The sequence below is a fragment of the Ambystoma mexicanum genome, chromosome 3p (genome assembly GCF_040938575.1).
Source record: "Ambystoma mexicanum isolate Mex_15411 chromosome 3p, UKY_AmexF1_1, whole genome shotgun sequence".
NCBI lineage: Eukaryota > Metazoa > Chordata > Amphibia > Caudata > Ambystomatidae > Ambystoma > Ambystoma mexicanum.
Window position 1 is genome coordinate 552,753,951 of NC_090925.1, and position 20,585 is coordinate 552,774,535.

The window sequence follows — 20,585 nt, forward strand, 5'->3', positions numbered from 1 at the left end:
TGGCCCTGCATAATACAGATCTTCAAATGAGTTGTCAACACTAAAATGAACACTGGTGCATTGAGACCATGCACTCTCTCATAACAAGCCTAAAAAAATGTCCTCTTACTTTGCTTTCAATACATGCACATTCTTAGTTATAGCCGTGTTAACATTGGGTCTGCATATTTCCTCCACCTTGACACTATTGGAAAAGCCTATGTTTTTCCATGTGTAAATGACAGAAATGTGGTAAGGTATGAAGCAACCCCTCCCCCACTCCTTTCTCCTTAGGTCAAGGATTCCCCATGCCTATACTCAGGACCAACATTGCAGCTTACTTACTCACTATTGATTATTTTGACTCTCCAAGACGCCGTTTTCTCTATTGCTGGGATCCTATTGGCCCTTGCATATATGCTGTGGTCACCTCTCGTGTCCAGCTATAGCTCGACCAACCATGGGTCTCTCATTAGCATGGCCATCCTGCTGTCCTGCTATACACTCTAGTGGGCTTCCATCTTGTATCCTTTCTCTGGTGCCTTTTCAGGCAGCCCGAGCTGTACTGAGGTTTAGTCCTCGGCAATTGCAGGTCTCCCCTTCTGTGGTCTCCTGTCAGCCAGCCCATTGCACTTTGGGAATTTGGAGAAGATCATACACTTAAATCCTGTAACCCTTCCTCAAGGCATGGATGGTGACCACCAGGCAAACAACCTTTCTGTTCTTGATCGCTGGGCCTCTGTGGGAAGTGATACACAAAGGTTTAGAGGGTCACCTTAACGTGTGAATGCTCGGCTTGAGTAAGCTCTATCCATGGGATCGCATTATTTTCATATAGTTGCTGGTCTAGGATATTTGCTGCTCCTCGCCCAACCAGTCCTTGGACCATAGAAATGGCTTTGAAATGTCCATCTGACCTGTATTGAGGTTTTATTTGGTGGGCTCTTCTGGTCCTCAGCCCTTCATACTGTTGGCTGTTTCTTTTTTGTATTTGTTCTAAAGCCCCATGATTTTATTTTAAATATGGATTTTATTTTCTAACATGCATGCAAGGTATGTGGCATAATCCTGCTATCGTTAAATTGTCTGTTTTATTTTCTCAAATACTGGCTTGTTGTCTGTGAAGTGGAGGCTGGGGGGGGCATGTGTTGCAATAAGTTGGACATGTCGAGTATGTGACTGGGCAAGACATGCTTTACATGTGTTTCTGGTTTTGTAAGATTGGACTCAGTTTTACAAAAATGTAATAAACAACTTGTTAATTTCAGAATCATTAGTAGCAAGTCTTTAAAGTCATATCCCTGCACAGGCTTGTTAAAATGTATTAAACATCTCGATGACGCCCTCATTTCTATGTTCCTTGTTAGTTTAGTACACTCTTTGTGGGGGGTCTTTCATTTAGCTTGGAGACATCCATGTGTAACAATGTTTTGGGAGAATGGTCAAAGTGTAGACTTTCATGGCCTAGACTTTGCTTAATGGATGTTGTAAGTCGCCTCCGATGTGTGGCTAATACGCATTCCTTGAACAGCTGCTTTTTTGTGGAGAACTGAGCGGGCAAGTGACTTTTTGTACTTAACTAATTATTTGCTACTTTCCATTTGTACCCCTGGTTTGATTGTTGGCTCATTGGGGCACCAGTGACCCATTGCAACTGCTGTGTGATCATAGTTTGTATCAATAGTGGTATCAAGGTCTAGGAGGACACATGGGTGTGGGGTTTCCAGCCTTGGCACAGATGTCTTCCTAGATGTGAATAAAGATAGTGTGTTCTAACTAGGACATAAGGCTGATGACTAGTAATTCAGGAAGAGAGGACTTCCAGAATTATTGTAGCTGTGACTCTAGATTCTTAAAGATCTCCTGGAGACTGACATTGGGCGGTCGTTCCATAGCATTGATCAGTCTACTTATATACATTAAAAGGTGGAATGGTGTATGGTTCCTGTCACCCATTTTTGCCAGGCCTGGGAATGGCATAACCTGGTGTCCACCAGATGGCAAAAATGTGAGATGAGTATTGTACACCCTATACTGGAAAGTTAGGAATAAAAGGATTCTATTTTAGGTAGTAAAAACATAGCAACCTTTCCCTACTCATCTTAAGCAAGTACAAATCTATCTTAATTTTGTAAATGGGCATTCTGGCAGAATGCCATCTGTGAGGGCTTGCAATCCTGAGAGTTCTTTTATTTTTGGTATCAAAATTATGGTGGCGTTCTCTCTCAGAAGTGGGTTCTAATAAACGGGCCTCACAATCAGAATGCTTCATACAGAAAAATGTAGTTCAGACTTGTTGTAAAGCCCGGTCTACTGACATCCCTGCACTTGCCATGTGATTTGGCAACGTGAGCTACAAAGTAACATGTGACTACCTAAAACACCCTGCTAGAAATAAATGTATTCCAACACACGCAAGCTGCATGTAAAGGTATTGGAACCCATGCTCAAAGTTCCTTTCCCCTCATAATCGAATTGTTCTGGATTCAGAGGTTTGGCTAAAGATAATGGGCCTCATTATGAGTCTGGCGGTAACCGAGGCGGTAAAACTGCCTGGTTACCTCCGGACTCGTAATACCATTCCGCCTCCATGATTCCTGGAATAACCGGGGAATTACAACCCCGGTGACCAGGGAATTCCGGAGGCGGAATAGTGTAAATCCCCATTCCCATTGAGTCCTATAGGACTCAATGGGAATGGGGAACATGGAAACACCGGCACCATCTCGTGATGGTGCCCGTGTTTCCTCGTCTGCCTGTAGGCGGACGGTGTTAAACCCACCAGGTCAGACCTGGCGGGATTGACGCCTCCGCCTGCAGGAGCCGTGATCACCCAGTATGGAAACCACGGTGGCGGCGGGTTTACCACCACCGTTGTTTCCATACCGGGTGAGTTGTAATGAGGCCCTATGTGATGAATCTAGCAAAGTCACCACTGCCTCTCTGGGAGAAATCTCCCCTCATGTGGCCAGGGAAAGGGAGAAGCTACCGGACTCTGAACCTGGGCGTGATTATCTGCGGGAGGACCACATGTGGGAGAACGATTCTTGGGGAAGCTTAGTGAATACACTAGGTCAAACCAGACCCCTACCTGTATTTCTTGATGATACCCACTTTCCTTTTCCCCAAGCATGTATGGCATTTTTTGGTGTGGATAAATCTCCATGTTCTGATAACCAATCTTGCTTACACCCCCCTGCGCCCTTTCATAATACTGAGGCGAGCAAGAGGGATGGAGTCAGAAGGATCACTAGAAGCAGTAAACCAATGCAGTGTTCTAGTTGTTGGAGGTGGTTATCAAATGCTGGGACATTTAAAAATGGCACACCAAAGGGGGATATGATTTGATATTTTATTTATATTGTCCTCATACACATGTGTTGTAGAGCGCGACCAAGCAAAGGCAGAGGAACAAGGGAGAACAAAAAATAAAAACAATGATCTTACTAGGCCTGCATGGAGAAGGGAAAATGGAGAAAGTGTGTGGAAGGGGGAGAAGTGGAAAGTGCGGAACAGAGGAGAATAAGTTAAATAAATGTATAAATACAGGCAATGAAAAAGTGGTAGTGCAGCCAGCAAGTGGCAAGTGCAAGATTAGTCAGATAGGGTATATCTGATAAGTGCAGAGGAAGAGTGGGGGACTGTATGTGGGTACAGATACAGAACCCAGTGCAATGGGAGGCCCGGAGGCAGTGCAGGAGGGAGGCAGGGTGAGCAGGTAACTGCACAGTGCCAAGAGAAAAACCGGTCAGCAGGGGAGAAGAGGGGAAAAGGCGGAAGCGAAGAGGAAGGTCTCGAGGTGCTTCCAGAACCAGAGATGGCTCTCAAGTTTCAAGGTGGCCTGTAGGCTGTTCCAAAGGGAGGCCCCAGCCGAAGACAGAGATCTGCCCCCATATCATTTCTTTGAAAAACAACTAACCCTGAGGGAGTTAGAGGAGTGAAGGGCTCGAGACGGGAGGTATTTGCAGAGGGATAGTTGAAGGTATTTTGGACCCAGGCCCCAGAAAGCCTTGAGGACAATGCAGAGGGTTTTAAATGTAATCATTGCCTCCACTGGGAGCCAATGAAGGGATTTCAGAGCTGGAGAGATACGATCCCAGGGCTTGAGGCCAAGGACAAGTCTCGCAGTCCTGTTCTGGATTAGTGGTAGAGGGCAGAGAGTGGAGGGAGGTAGATTTAGAAAGAGGCTGTTACAGTAGTCCCTCCTTGAGAGAACCGGAGCTTGAGAGACAGAGAGCTTCTGGGAGAAGGAGAGGAAAGGCAGAGTACCACTGAGGAGGTGGAGTAAGAAGTTTGACTTTTTAGAGACGTCAGAAATGTGTGCGGAGAAGAAAAGTGTGGAGTCAAAGATGACCCTGAGGTTCTTGGCCTCGCAGGTGGGGGTAGCAGGAGGGCCAAGGGAGGCCGGCCAGAGAGTAAGGGGAAAGGATGGTGAAGGTGTACCGATGAGGAGCATCTCAGTCTTGTTGACATTTAGACAAAGATCTTTGTCAGTACACCAATTTTAAATGGCAATTAGGCAATCAAATGAGGGAGGGAGAGGAGGTGGCCGAGGGCAGCCTGAAAATGAGTTGAGTGTGAGGGGGAGAGACTTGCATCTCCTAGCACTGGTTGGGATATCAGAGGAGAACAGGCTGCAGAACGGAGCAAGGAGGCTGGTGAAAGTGGCGTGCAGGAAAGTCACGCAGAGAGGAATTTGCTGCACTGTTGCCACAGCCTGCAGGAGCTGCCGAGTGAAGGAGAACGCAAAGCAGGAACCACAAAGTGGATGAGCCGCGCTCCCAGTACGCAGGCAAGTAGCAAAGGAAACAGTGAGGCGCGGGGGACGCCAAAGCTTCCCACAAACACTGGTAATCCCAGAGAATGAGCTTGGGACATCAGGGGGCTTCAGGGCAAATCCTGCATACTGTTAACCAGGCGAGTGAGCCCAAAAAAGGGAGCTAAGACATGTGCTGAGATTAAAACTGTTGAAAGAGGGTCAAAGACTCAATAAATTAAGAATATAATTTCCTGGATACAAAACCAAGTGAATGTTGAATGGATAAAGCTCTGGCAGGAGAGTAAACCAGGCAAGCAGTGAGTCTGGGACTCGCACACATGTGAGAAAAACAAACGCCCTGGCAGGAGAGTGTACTTGGCAAACTGAGAGTCTGGGACCTGCACCCAAGTGTGAAAGTAGTAAAAACCCTGGCAGGAGAGTATACCAGGGGCACAAGAAATGAGGCAGAGTGTTTCCCTACTGTGAAGGTTGCAACAGTAAAAGTCTGAAAGGCAGGAACCATACCCCTTCTAAGAAAAGGACATTGAAAGTCCAGAAAGCAAGAGACTGTATGTCAAAAAATACTATATGATTGGAAGAAACTCGAGAGAAGAGCTGTTCACCTTGGGAGTTGGAACCAGTTGAAGTAACAAGGTAGCAAGAACATAAAACCCGGGTAGGAGGGTAAACCAGGAGTGGGAGAGGAGGGAAGAAGAATTACACCTACATATGTGAAGTAAAAGATTGAGAAGGTGAAGGGGAGAGAATATCCCTTTTGGAACCGTGAAGTGGTACACATCAGAAAGGGAAGGAATATAAGACCTATCCCCCTTGGGACTGTGGAGTGTATTAAAAACCTGAAGTCCTCTCCCTCCTCCCAACCCCCGGATTTGAGAGTATGGAACTTTGTTGCTTCTTTACAAGCATATTATAAGTGACATTTTAAGAGCAGGAGACATCTTGGGGAAGGGAGAACCCCTTTCCTGGTGGAACTTTATTGGATTTATTTCTTCACCTTTTCAATTGTTTTGGCGCTTTAGAAGAAAGCTGCAGGTGTACAGTTAATAGACATCCCTGTTTTTACGTTATATTGCTTTTAGTGTGCAAGGGTCAGTTTAGGGTTTTGGACACAGAGCAGAGAAAAACTTTTAATTTAGACTTCTGGCACAGATCATTTTTCGTTTTGTTAAGGCAGGGAAACCCCTCCTAAAGAGAGGGACATGTAGGATTTCCCCAAACCTCTATTTCTTTTGTTAATAAAAGTCTTTAACCATCACAGAAGCTGTTACTGTGTCCAAGTCTTACCCGTGATCCCTTACAATAGATAAAAGTTACATCAAGATGTGATATAGTGGCAGATGTGGAAGTACAGTTTAAATTGGCAAAACCCAGTCGGGTTTCTTTTTTTTTCCATGTGATTTCCACTGGGCTTTCAGCTGTAGGGCCATTTGGGTATTGTATTGATCCTGAAAGTTTCACCCCAAACATATGGAGGGCTTTGGGTTGGATTTTCTTTGTTCTCCACTGGGAAGCATTGACACATCCAAGGAGAACAGGACACTCTGGAATCTGGTCAGGAGTCTGCAACACAATGGGAGAAGTGACACCGGGGAGGTGATTACTGGAGTCCTTTTATTATGAGGCAGACGGGCGATAGGGGGGCAGTGTAGGAGCCAGCAATCTTACATTACCACACCTCCCCCTTCCACCGTAAGACCCCTCCCAACTTCCTGCAGACCATGTATTCCGGGGACCTTAAATCACAACAAATGCCTCTTCTAAAGACAGCTAGGATTGCCCACTTGCAGAAGGCTTGGAGTGGACCAAATGTAAGGGTCTGAGGCCATTTCCCTTTAATGGACAACTCTTTGAGAGCCGCTGGAGCATCACTTGGAAGAACCAACCTATAGTTTCCTCTTTGAGCCATCTTGAAGACGATTTCACTGGAGCCTTGTTGCAGTGAAGTCTGCCCAACCGGGTGGGGGTGGGGGGGGCACAGTTTAAGTGACCGGCTGGCTGGAAAGCCTGACTGCAGTTATGCACTGCTTCCAGGACTCTGCTTGCAAAAGTGGCAAGCCTAGAACGTGTCTCTTGCAACCGCCAAGACTGGGAAGGGCAGAAGACAGACTTCCTTTCCCCGGGGACCCGCTGACTGGTCTGATACCACCTCAAGGACCAAAAGTAGCTGCCTTGACACTCAACTTTGAGCCACTTCAAGAGCACCTTTCAAGCTACTCTGACCCAAACAGTGCCACTGACTCCAAGCTTCTTCGAGCCACAAGCCATTGTCATTTGTCAAACCACATTGCTTTGCTGGATGCAGTTCAGCCTGCTCACCATCGAAGATGAATCTGCTTTCCTTGCATCAGTAGATCCGAAGAACCTAAGAGCTACACTGAAACAATGTTATTTGCCTGTCCTCCGCTTCCGTGGGCCACAAGCCATTGCCACCTGTCAAACTGCATCCCTGTTTGGAGTGCCATTGAGCCAGATCACCAAATGGAGTCACCAGAAGGCACCCAGAAACCTGCCTTGATGCTATTGAGACCCTGCAAGAAGATAAGGCGGTATATATCGTCTGATTATCACCCAGGGCTATGGGCCCTAGTGAAGCTTTAGGCCCCACGTATGCCTTAAAGAAATATTCTTGCACTTGTTTGACTTTTCTACAATCCTGTTTACCCGCAACCCCCTGTTCTTCAATACGCACTGTGTGCCCTTTTCTCAAAGGCTTATGTGGAGCCCTGCCGTTGAGGAAGCTGCAGCAGAAGACCTCAGTCTGCCCAAGGTTGGACAGAAGTTAAGGGTGTGTTTTGGTAAAGAGTTTATTTGGAAACCATTGAAGGACGATTTCTTTTCTTTCAGTGTCTTAGCTATCGCAGAACGTTTCGTTAGAAAATTATTTCTGCTACTCTAGAGTAGGGGTTTTGGGGATGTGGATGGGTGAAGTTGTTTTGGGCAACTATTGGGACAATTTAAGTACTGTTGAAGAATATTTGGGGTGTTCTTAAGGCCTCTGCATTTGATTCTGAATCCTCTGTAAATGGGCCTGTTGATGTAACTGTGCATGTTTGAAAGGCGGCGTGGTGATGGTCTGATTGCGATTTGCACCATTCTGTTTTAGATTTTGCATGGGATGGAAGAGTCTGGTGATGGCGATATATAGTGGGCCCATCGTGTCCACTGCTTTGGTGAATACATTAATTAGCTATAGTGAACCAGCGTTTGCCTGGAGACTGTGATGGAGGGAGGAGCTAGTTTTCTAGGTATTAGTTTGAAAGGATGCCGAATATCTGCATTTGTGCCCGAATGTTCTGACTTTTGCTGGGATGAGGTGACGGTTGATAGAGAAGAGAATTGGCCAGTGCAGCTCATGTGGGTGGGGTTCATGAGATGGGTGGTAATGTTCCTAGTTTACATGAGTTCAGGCAGTGACATTGATTGCGAGTGGGTGCAGATGGTTCAAGGCATTGAATGATTGTGATGTAGGGTGGTTAGCTGACAGTACACCTAATCCAAACCAGGGGTTGGTCTGAAATTGATGTCCAAATGGGTGTGTATTAAATAAAGCACGCTAGGAATACTTGATACGCCCGGGTTAGCCAGTATCTCAGTTTGTATTTTAGGGCAGACATGGGAGAATATTCTGATGTTGTAGCTCAGCCTTTCTGCTTTTGGCGAGGTAGAAGTGCAGAGGTGTGTTGTGCAGAAGTAGTAGTCCCTGTGGATAAAAGTGTTGCCTCCCTCTTTGTAGTCTAGTCGTTATTACATCTAATACATTAAGTGGAGGACAGCGGATGCGGCAGGGCTGGGTTGCTATAGTGTGTGGGTCCGGTCTGGCTCAGTGGAAACAGTCAAGGTGGTGTTGACAGGAGTTGATGGCTGAAAGGCAGTGGAGAGTAGCTTGGTGTCCGATAAACAGAACCTATCTGGACCTACTTATGCAGTGAGAGGTGGAGCTGTTCAATGTGAAGGGCTGATGGTGAGTCTTTTTGGAGACATGTCCAGATTTTCTGCGTGGGTCGAGGGGATGGGTTTTGATTCTGTGGTGGAAGACATGGTGCCCTATTGGTTGTTAGATGCAGGGCCATAGTCTTGAAGAGATTGGGGGCAGGAATGTCCCTCAGTGGATTGTGAAACCTGTTAAAGATTTTTCCCAAAATGTAATTGCTACTAACTTTTGACTCCCTGGATGGATTTGGATGAACTTTTCCAAAAATAAATGTTTGTCCCCTCCTCTCCATAAAACTGGAAATTTGGATCACAAGTTTGTTAAACGCAGTACAAGTTAGGAAGACAATAAAATGTTGGTTTCAGCCTGTTCCCATTCATTTTCCCATAGAGAAAGTGCTTAGTTTGAACAATACCCCAAAAACCTCTAGATCAATTTGCACCAAATAAGAATCCAGTTTGGCACAAAGATTGCAGGTGTGCCTTTTGTTGGTTTGGTGTGAACCGGGAAAGCCGATCGAGCCCTTTAAGACAAGGTAGAAATACTGTGAGATGAATGGGGATGCAGAAGATACTCAAACATCAATAATCAAAGCAACTCAGGAAGTTGGCAAAGTCAACTGTTTTAATATCAATTATCCAAAATAGGGATTAAAACAGACTTCTCATAGCATGGTCTCTCAATGGATTTCATAAAAAAACATTCTTTATATAACAAAAACTCGTTATTGATGTGGCAAACTACAAACACCTAGTGGCAAATGTGATCGGCTTAATGGGCACATTTAAGTATATGTTGCATACTAGTCTAAAAAGTGATAGGTTCTTTAACATCAGGTGTGACTACTAAGCCCACCCTTCAAACAAGTTTCTATGAACGTCACTAAATACACAACGTTCCATTGTTTGTGCAAACTATAGGGCTCTTAGTTGCACGGCTCCCTATAATTGGTTGGCACTCTTTCATCCGTCAGTACTTTTCCACCCACGTTAGCATCACGCAAGCTCAACTTCCAGGTGCTGGTGAGATTGCGTGATGCTAACATGGGTGGAAAAGTAACCATAGCTTCCCACCAATTAGCATATCACCTCCGTGGTCTGCATGGTCTGCATGTCAATTAAAGCTTGGAATTTAGCCTTGGAAATGTTCCTTGCTCTTGAGAATTCAGGGGAGTAGAGGCACGCTCTGCCCCTATGCGTAGGTGTGGTTTGTCATGTTTGTCCAGTTCCATCCATCCACGTGACTGAATACCACAAATTTGAGCTCTGGTGCGTTTAAAATACTACTATTTAATAAACCTCTGATGTCTTCCTTGCTTTCATCCATGCCTTCTTAACAGGAGTTTCATTCTTTCACACGATTGTAACTAATGTCTGCTCATCCCAGTCTGATAAGGCCTTGGCTTTTTGGAGCTGATCCAGCCTCGCCTTTCTGAGATTCGCTTCTATAATTACATTTTTTTTCAACTGCGACACAGTGGAATAGGCCTTCCTTCTCTGGTCCAGCTCTGCTATAGCACGTAGTGGAAACATCCATTCTTTTCTTACTCCTATATATGTGTACGTTGCCACTTGCCGCAATCTATTGACTACATAGCTAGCCTCAAGAATACTTCATCTGCTTGCGTTTCTTTGCATCTGTACATGTGTAAAATAACTTGATATCTTCATTGTTTCTGTAGCATAAGTTTCTTCATCTCGAGCCCTTTAATACTTTCTTGATGCCTGATAGACTAGCTTCACTTCCGTGTCTATGCATCTCTTCTAGGTGTGTCAGTTTTACTTCACATGATGTCACCAATCTGCTTTTTTGCTCTCTTTTCATGCTTCTTCTGGGATTTCATTCAAATGGCCATCATACTGTCTTGTTTGCAGGTATGGCTTTCTCAATGGGAACCTTGCTTCCAGAATTCTCCTTGGTATGGCTATTTTCACAGGTACTGCACGTGTTTCACACTCTGGTTCCCAACATATAGGCAATATGGGCAAGATACTTGAGGTGGGGGCACTTGGCTCCTTCTCTGTGTAAATCCGTCATGTCGTTTAACTATTCGATGGTGAAAGGTGGAACCCCCCTGCTCCCGAAACACCTGTGTATCTCACATGGGGCTTTTCTGCAAAAAGGGTGAGCGGGGGTTTTCAGAAATGAAAAGCCACTTTCTTTTTTTTGGTTTGATGCAAGTTATATCCGCAATGATATCCAAAAGCAGAAAAAAGTGCTCAAAACGATATTTGGAGTAGGAGAAGGGGTGCATTCAATCAGGCGACATGTGGGAAGGGAGAACGAGGAGCACATGTGCACAGGGGGGAGGTGTTGGGTGGGCTAGGCAGCCTGTTTGGAGAAGAACATTTTCGGCTTATTGGAGGAATCACAGCATTGATTACCAGGACTCATTTCTGCGGAAAAAGAGGATGGCAGTAAAGGAGTTATTGTTAGCATGAGAAATTATCGTGGGGGGGAGGTGTAATCCCTGATGGATCTGGTTCGGTACTAGGAAAGGGGGGTATGTGTTGGGTCTCCGCTTCGCACTGAAGCGGGCCCAGGCCGCTGACCCGGCGCATGCCGGAATTATACGCAGGAGCCGGGTCTGTGCTCAACCTCCTTTATTAACTGTATCGGCGGAACTGCCGAAACCTCCCTCATCCCTCCCCCTTCCCCTGACGTCACGTCCGGGACGTCATATCCTGAGGACCCAACAGGGGTCCGCCCACACAACGATGTGGGCAACCTGACATCTCCCCCCTTTTTAACATGTTAGTTGAAGGGCTCCTCTCTTACCCCATCTCCTCGATGAGTCGCATCGGTTTCATGCGACTCCTCTGCGGTCGTGTTGTCTTGCTCGGGGTCGGTTCTTCCCTGGCGGGTGGGGAGTGGGGCGCTTCGTCTTCTGACTCTTCTCCGTCTCCCTGATATGCTTCTTCGCGTGGTCTGTCCTCCTCACTGTCTCGGTCCCAGGTCCATTGGCCGGCTGGAGTCAGTCTGACTCGTTTGAAGTGCGAGCTGTTCCGGGTTATTGTTGAGTGGTCACTTCTTTGTGCGGTGACCATGGAACCCTTCTTGTGTGTCACGACCAGCGGTGTGGGTGCGAAGGTGGCTTCCTCTTTCCTGTTCTTGGGTTGTCTTAGCCATACTTAGTCTCCTGGTTGCATTGTGTTCTCCCGAGCCCTCCTTTTCCTGTCCGTGATCTCCTTTGTTTTCACTTTGTTTGCGGTGTCGTTTGCTTGCACTTCTTGTTCCAGCGGTGTTGGATTTTGTGGTCTCGGGTCCTCGGGTAGTCGCGTGGTGATCAGTCTTCGGAACATCAGGTCTGCCGGGCATACACCCGTTGTGCTGTGGGGGGTGTGCCTGTATTCTCGTAGAAGTTGATTAAGGGCCTGTTCGAATGGCTTGTTCTGCACATGGGCTATTTGTAGGGTCCTCTTTATGTTGGCCATGAATCTCTCGACCATGCCGTTGGCCTGTGGCCACCGGGGGGTTATGCGTCGATGTTGAAACCCCATGTATTTTGCGAATTGTTGAAAGTCTTGACTGATGAACGTGGGACCGTTGTCGGACTTTATGATCTTGGGGATGCCATAGGCAGAGAGCATCCTGTCGATGACTGGGATGACGCACGTCGTGGCGCTGCTCTCTACTATCTGGGCGTCCGGGTATCTTGAGTGCTCGTCCATGAGTACAACCACGTGTGTCCCGTTATTCAGTGGTCCGAATAGGTCTATTGCCAGTTCTTCCCACACTTTGTTGGGCAGCGGTGAGGGTTCTAGGGGGTTCGGGTGTGGCGGAGGTGCCACTTGTGCACAGACGTGGCAGTTGCCCACTATGTTTTCCACCAGGCGATCAAGTTGGGGGAACCAGACTTTCTGGCGAAGGAGGCGCTTTGTGGCGACTACGCCCCTGTGTCCTTCATGGGCTAGGTGTATTATCCTTTCTCGGAGGGTTCTCGGGACGATGACCTTGCAGCCTTTTAGTATGACGTTATCCTCCACCACGGTCAGCTCGTCGCGGACTTGGTCTAGCCACTTGATGTCTTCTTTCGTGGTTTCCGCTTCACCTCTGGCCTGCTGTTTCATGAGGGCCGTCTTGTCTACCTGAAGGCAGTGCCGGGCGATTCGCAGTGCTGGGTCTGCTTCTGATTGGACGGACAGCTCCAGCCACCCTACCGGAAGTGGTTGTAGGTGGTGAATGATGTAGTTGATGTACGCGTCCGCTATGGACGGTTGGGACGCCGTCGTGGGCATGGGATGTCGGGAGAGATAGTCCGCAGGGTCTTCCTCTTTACCTGGCCGGTGTTGTATGGTAAACCTGTAGTCCTGCAAGCGGAGTCCCCACCTGGCAATTCTTGGCGGCATCCTGGCCTTCGGGCTGCCATATATGGTGAGTAGTGTCTGGTGGTCCGTGACGATAGTGAACTCCTTGCCAAAGAGGAATAGATGAAAGTATTCGCAGGCCCAGACAACCGCGAGGCTTTCTTTTTCCGCCCGAGAGTACGCCTGTTCTGTGTCGTCAGGCTCCTACTGGCGTATGCTACCACGTGCGTGGACCGTGGCTCCCAGTGGTCTTTTTGTGTCAATATGGCGCCCAGTCCCACAGGGCTGGCGTCCACTATCAGCTCGGTATCACGGCTGGCGTCAAAATATGCCATGTCCTCTGCCTGTGTGATGTCCCTTCGTATCGCTTCGAATGCTGCTTGGCACTCCTTTGACCACGTGAACGACGCGTCCTTCCTGGTGAGGAGTCGTAGGGGATTGCTGACGGTGGCATGGTCTTTCAGGTATCTGGAGCAGTAGCTGGCCAGTCCCAGAAACGATCTGACGTCTGTGGTGTTGACGGGGGGCGTGGCTGAGTTGAGGGGCTCCACTTTCTCTGGGTCTGGCCTCATGCCTTTATCTGAGAAGATGTGCCCGAAAAACCTCAGCGATCCTTTGGAGAATTCGCACTTAGCTTTGTTTAGGGTGAGCCCTGCGTCGTCTAGCGCCTGACATACTCTGTGCAGTGCCAGGTCATGTTCTTCCTGCGATTTGCCGTATACCAGGACGTCGTCCGAATAGTTCAGACAGTTGGGAACGTGCCTGATCACCTTGTGGATCTCCTCCTGAAAGATCTCAGCGGCCAAGGATATGCTAAAGCTGAGCCTTTTGTATTGAAACAGGCCGAGATGAGTGACAAACGTGGTGATGTACCGGGATTCCGGTGCTATTTCGATCTGGTGGTAACCTTTTGTGAGGTCTAATTTGGAGAATATCCTCGCTCCGTGGAGGAGGTGAATCATGTCCGTGATTCTCGGCGCTTGATGTTGCTCCCTTTCGATGGCTGTGTTGGCTCTGCGCATGTCGACGAATAGCCGTATGGATCCTTCTGGTGACTTCTTCGGGACGGGGACGATGGGTGAAACCCATGGTGTCGGGCCTGAAACGGGTTCTATAACATTCATTTTGATGAGCTTCTCCAATTCCTCTTCTACTTGTCTCTGGATGTTGAACGGGATGCCTCGGTAGTGTTGGGCTACCGATTTGACCTGAGGGTTGATGTGGAGGTGCACTTTCCGGTTGCGTAGTTTGCCTAGACCTGTGAAGAGTCTGGGGAATGATTGTTCAATTGAGTCCGGTTTCGCGAAGTACTTGTGGGCCATCAACTGGTATAAGATGTGTACCAGTCCCATGTCAACTGCTGTCCGGAAGCTCAGTAGGCACCCGCTGTTGGCTTCTGTGTCTAGAATGTACAGTGGGATCTTCGCCGAGTGTCCTTTGTGTGTGCATGTGGCTGTGATCATGCCTTTGCATGGCAGGGGTGTCCTGGATCCATAGGGGTATATGTCCACTGTGGCTTTTCGGATCTTTGGTGGGGCGGCCAAAGACTGATATGCGCTTTCGCTGATGATATTGACCGTCGCTCCGGTGTCCACGAGAAACTTCAGTGGTGTGTCGTTTACTTGGAGTGTCAAAATGGGGCTGTGTTGGGTGGCCGTCGTGTTGTCCTGTAGGGCCCACACGTACCCTCTCCTTCTCTGACGAGAGGGTATCTGTGCTGATGGGGGATCGGGTCTCCACATATCTTACGAAACGCCGCCTGTGTGATCTTCTAGTGTCCTCCGATGACCGTTTGTCATCGCGTGTGTAGCGACTTCTGCGGTCTACTTCTTCTTTCCTGGTACGCCGCCTTTCGCTGTCCGCTGGCGGCCTGGGCGGGCTCTGTGGTGTGGGTCTGCGCCTTTCCTGGGAACAGTGTTTGGGCGTTGAGTGGGTCGGGGCGTTCTTGCACATGGCCTTGTAATGGTCCCATCCCCTGCACGCGGCGCACTTCTGCCCTATGGCTGGGCATGTACCTGTGTGTGGATATTCGTAGCCGCATTTGAAGCACGTGGCGTCGGGGTGTTTGTTGGTCAGACTTGGGTGGGTGTATATCTTGTTGATTACTTCTGCGTTGTCACTGGGTTGGTGAATGGACACCTTGCCGAGGTTGTCCAGTTGCGAGTCCACCGCTGCTTCCATGCGGGCCAGCGCCAGGATTTCTTCTAGTGACCATTGTTTCTGTAACAGTTGTTTGCGGAAAGGCTGTGAGAGACATCCAGCTATCACTTGGGACCTGAGCGCCTCTTCGTTGGAGTACCTGTGGAATTCACAATGTTTCAGTTTGATGCGTAGTCGCATCACAAAACTGTCTATGGACTCCCCTTTTTCCTGTCTTGTTGTGTGGAACATGTGGCGCTCATAATCCACGTTTGTATGCGGAGCGAAGTATTCGGACAGTTTGCCTGTAGTTCCCCATATGTGACGGTGTCTACGTCCAGCAACTCCCCCGCAATGTCTCTTACCGCCGGTCCCACTCCCATGAACAGTGTGTTTTTCAGCCTCTGCATGACTTGGACTGCTCTTTCCTGACGTGCATGCAGGTTGTTGTCCTGCGCAGTGTCGGCGCTTCCAAACGCCTGTCCTGCTCCTCCTGAGGAGGACGCCGGGGTGGTCGCAGTGTCCGACATAAGGGTGTTGTGGCACTGACCTTTGTGCTATGTGAGGTGCACTATGTGCACCTACCTTGGTGCTTCTTCGTGGTGTGGCCTTTGGCCTGTCCTGTGGCCTTTGGCCTGTACTCCTGCTGGGTGCAGGGTGCCAGCACGTCGTCTTTTGAACACCTGCGTGTGGGGGCGGGGCCGCTTGTGTCCCGTGGGCGTCTCTGATCTGGTGTCTGCTGTGTCACGTGGGGCCGGGGCTGCGCTCACACGGCGCGCTCGACCTCGGGGCCGCTCGTGATGCGTGCCCGGCGGTGCCGGAGCGCCCTTGTCCCGTCTTACAAGTAATGTCACGCAGGAGCCGGGGCCGCGCTCACACGGTGCACCCGTTGTTTCCGAGGGTGAATGGGCCGAACGTGAGGCCTCTGTCACGCGGGAGGCAGGGCCTTGCAGGGTAGGCACCCGTGCCCGAGGCGCGCCGACGCGCTAAACTGCTCGGCTGCAGACCTCGGCGCGGCGCCTACGGGGTCCGCGCCCGCTCGTCGCCAGTGTTGGGGCCCCGCTTCGCACTGAAGCGGGCCCAGGCAGCTGATCCGGCGCACGCCGGAATAATACGCAGGAGCCGGGTCTGTGCTCAACCTCCTTTATTAACTGTATCGGCGGAACTGCCGAAACCTCCCTCATCCCTCACCCTTCCCCTGACGTCACGTCCGGGACGTCATGTCCTGAGGACCCAACAGGGGTCCGCCCACACAACGATGTGGGCAACCTGACAGTATGGGCCTCGGCTGGTGGTAAGTGGCTTTTTCGCTTCTAAAATCAATGGTGCAATATGTACATTGGCCGTTGCGATTGGGCCCTGAAGAAACCATAGTATAAAAAACACTTCAAATTCAGTGAACAAGCTGTAGTCAAGAGAGTTACGGTCAGTGCTGGAAATTGGAACAATTTACTGGGGAAACCCTCTCCTCCATGGGTAGGGCCGAGGGGCGTAGCCCCAGGCCAGGTCACGCAACACAGCATCTCCCTATAGAACCCAAGCATGTTAATTTGCATAAAAGCAAACCGCATTATGGGAACATGAGAATGTCCCCAATTTCTCATCCATCCAGCATGTCACGTGAATTCCTGTTGTGAAAGTCCATGCACTCCACTGTAGGGTTTCAGAAGAAAGATTGAGGAGAAGCATGATCGTCACTGCTACTGTGATATAACTCATTCATTCGTCCGTCCATCCATCCACTCATCCATCCCTTTGTTTGCTGGGGTGATGCATGTTCACCTCCACCACATTACTCCAAGCACCCGCATTAAGGAGTTTTAATCCCAGCCCGTAGAGTGGATTTTGCACGCATTTGTGTTCGTACCATTGAATATTGTGGTTACCCTGCCTTTAAGTGCCCCTATTTATGGCAGAAAATGCAAAAGAGGCTTGGGCCGATGAAGTGATGTGCCAACGATCACACTACTTGTTCAAGTGGGGAAGCCAGGATCAGAATGCAGGGTCGTGGTGCCACTGCCACTCATTCAACTACCCGACTACATCAGATCTGCTAAAGGCAGGATTTAAAAAATAAAAATAAAACATTTTGATTAAGAAAGTTTGCTGTAGGTTTATATGGTGCATCTCTTTTTTTTTTTTAAAGCTGAGAAATAAAACTATTATTGAGAGCCCTGCGGGGTCAGAGGGTTATTCTACAATTCAGAAGGAACGGACCAGTCCCTGAAGCATCGTTGTGGAAAGCACACGTTGTCGTCCCAGGCACTGTTCTCAGTCATTGGCTCTCGGCGTTTTCTTTTCTAATCCAGAAACGTTAGAAACATCTACTGCCTCCCAGCCGAGCGGCTCCTGGCGGAGCCAAAGCGGTGCATTAAGTCCTGCTAGCATCATGGTACGGGGCAGGCCACCCACCTGCTCGCTTGAAGTGGTGTGTGGTTTGCGCAGCCCCGATTGCTGGATATCACGATGCCCCAATAAGTGCAGCATTTACCCTGAAGGCTGGGGGGCGGATTGCTAGACTGGTGTGTGCGGGACTGTGGGGTGGGGCTAGGTGGGGAATAATGCAGGCGCCCTGAATGTCGGCTACTGACTCCTTTGCCTACAAAATGCATCATGTGAACCTTCGAATGGTAGCCAACTTATCAAACGTGCCGGTGATAGTAATTCAAGCAGGCATTCCTTCTGAGCATGCAATGCACACCTGGACCTCTTGTTTCCACTGAACGGCGCTCTGGCAAGACCATGCTTCCCAGCGCACAGCTCCGTCTTGTTCTGGCCCAATTCCTCCCCTGGTTACCGTGATCCAATATAATGCAACAAACCCCTTGGAATTCATTGGGTGTGGGAAGTGAAGCGTCTTAACTCAACTATTCCAAGTTATAGTTTTAGCTGTGGCGCACGAGCGTAGTAAGCAGAAATGCTCCTCATGGGGGCGGGGGCTCTTTGATAACATCATTTATACCCACTAATATCTGTGCTGTCCCAGTTTGCCTGTCATCCAGAGTGATATTATTTTTATATGTTGGAATATATTTCTTTCTACTTCAAACGTTTGTATAAATTCCAAATATTAGGGTCATGATGTGGCCAGCATCTTTTCTGCGCCACACTGATGCCTTTTCAAACCCACATTGTTAGTTCTGCTTTGTGGTGCCCAGAGGTGAAGTCCTAAAAATTAAAGTGGGGGGAGGGGGACTCTTCAACAAACGCAATGGGATGTGACGTCGCCAGAAATGAGTAGATCAAGGTCAAACATGCATATTTCATTAAATTGGCTTTGCTTATCCGCCCAAATTGAACAGGACCAATGGCGTTTGCATTTCATAAAATCAACACACACACACAAAACCAAGAGAGGATAATTTCTTCTAATAGTGTTTTTGAAAGCTTTAAAAGGTATGCATGTTTTAAACACCAAGAACCAATACAAATGTTTTCTGGGACTTCAGTACCGAAATGGGAATTTGACCTTGAGTTGTTTGTTATTTTTCATCAGGTTATATAGTGTAATGGTGAAGTGTCCGGCCTACAAATCTGCTGGTGCGGTTTGATCCCAGAGGACATTCAATGTTTCTCATTTTACCTGGGGGGACTGAGTCCACCCTCTGAATAAAGTGGGTGGACTCCATCCCCCCGCGTGTACCCTCGACTTGAACCCTGGTGGTGCAATCAGTGTGGTTAGGGGCCCTCATCGTTAAGGTGGAATTGGCACCTTGATGACGTCACTTCAACTAAAGTTTTTTTTTCCCCACTGAATTTCAAAGGTCTTATTGCACTGAAATGATTCACCTTATCTGCCCTTTTTAACTAACGTTTTCCACTGAATCTATTATTTATATGTGTAGACAATGTAAAAAAAAAAAACACCGAATATACATTAAAATAAAGAAAAATCAACACTTCCCCCAGGCAGCATTTAGCCACACCTGTGTGCAATATGGTCTGTCAAATACAGTTTCCCATCACGCGAATAAAACATTGCAAACATGAAATTCCGCTCCACACTCTACATTTAGGCCACCCAGTGCAGATGTAACCTGGCCCCGTTTATTAAGAGCGGTTATTTGGTTTAAACTCTACTAAGAGGGTTGTGAAGACTCGAGTAGTGACATTTTCCCTAGGATCTTTTTCTTGGTGTACTGATAACTCCCACATAGTAGGAAGGTCCATTACCCCACGGTGGGTTTAGCCATTGTTAAAATAGTGACCCAGTTATTTGGTTCCCTTTAGCAATGTTTCTAAAAAGTTTGCAAATGCATACTCTTGACCAGTCATTCTTGCAACAGAGGGTGAGCATTGGAGATGGGTCATGCGCCATGTGGCCATCAGAATGGCAAAGGTGCGTGCTGTGCAGTACCGCTTTACATTGCTTGCCATTCCCTAACGTGACCCTTCCCCCTTTTCTTTTATTATCTTCAGATTTTATTCTCGAACATCGAGGACATCCTGGAAGTCCACACCAAGTTCCTGGAGGCGTTGGAGTTCCGCCTACAGCCAGAGCCGCACTCTCAGCATGAACTTGGAAACGTTTTCTTAAAGTTTGTGAGTACAATGCTTGCCTGCTATCTCTGCATGCAGCTTCCTGCCCTCCACTCCCGCACTCTGCCGTGCGGTGCTGGGCTCTGGGACTGCACTTATCTTGGCCAGCCGCTTGCTTTGTCTTAGCAGAGTGCGCGCGCCGCGTGGAAGGAGGCGCGCGCGGCTCCCGTGTATGGTGGGAAAGGCTTTATGAATGTGGCGACACAATGACGACTGCGTCACTGCCCGAGCGGCAGAGTTCGCACGAGACGGGGTGCTTGGAATCTGGGCGTGCATCTTACACATGAATAGGGCTCTCTTACAGGGATTGCTTTTGAAAGAAGAGTTCTTTCTTCAATATCGGAACCTGCATTTCCTCAAATATATATAACAAGTTACACTTTTGAAGTATGATATTTAGCATTTCAGTCTACCCACTTCGTGCCCCTTAACACTAACATGCCAGTCAGCTAGCTTAATTATTTATTTTCATTATTTGCTTCATTGTATATGCACACATAATGTATTCATGTTGAAGGTATTTGTAGCGCGTGCCGTCACTACCGGAGTGGTCCACAGGTGCTCTGCCAGATCTGAAAAGGGAGTGGGCATGGGGGTTAGTAGGGTGTAGTAGGAATAGGAAAATGAGTTGTGATGTCATGTTGGCAACTTCAGTTCGGTTTGGACCTTGCCGAGCTTAAGTGCGGTTTTCGGGTCTGTGCGAATTCCCATCTGCTGTTGTGCCAGGTTATGTGTTGTTAGTCTGTTGTTGCGGTGTGGTGACGTACTTGTGGATTGCTCTGCCGAGAGGTGGTTGTGTGAGTTTCTGTATGAGAAGTGTACGCGGAAAGTTGAGAATTGGGTTAGCAGGTTTCCTTGCCATCTTTGTCTTTGCGTTTCTGTGCTCAACGTCTATGATTATCCTACCTAG

The 20,585-nt window shown here is 48.3% G+C and overlaps 1 protein-coding gene across 1 annotated transcript in view; it reads left to right on the forward strand.

Moving 5' to 3' along the window:
• PREX1 (phosphatidylinositol-3,4,5-trisphosphate dependent Rac exchange factor 1) overlaps positions 1-20,585 on the forward strand; it is a 1,235,108-nt gene that overhangs the window by 361,619 nt on the left and 852,904 nt on the right. Inside the window, exon 3 of the mRNA XM_069651281.1 lies at positions 19,556-19,678. Within this exon, the coding sequence (XP_069507382.1) occupies positions 19,556-19,678 (123 nt within the window). The remainder of the gene's footprint in view (positions 1-19,555; positions 19,679-20,585) is intronic.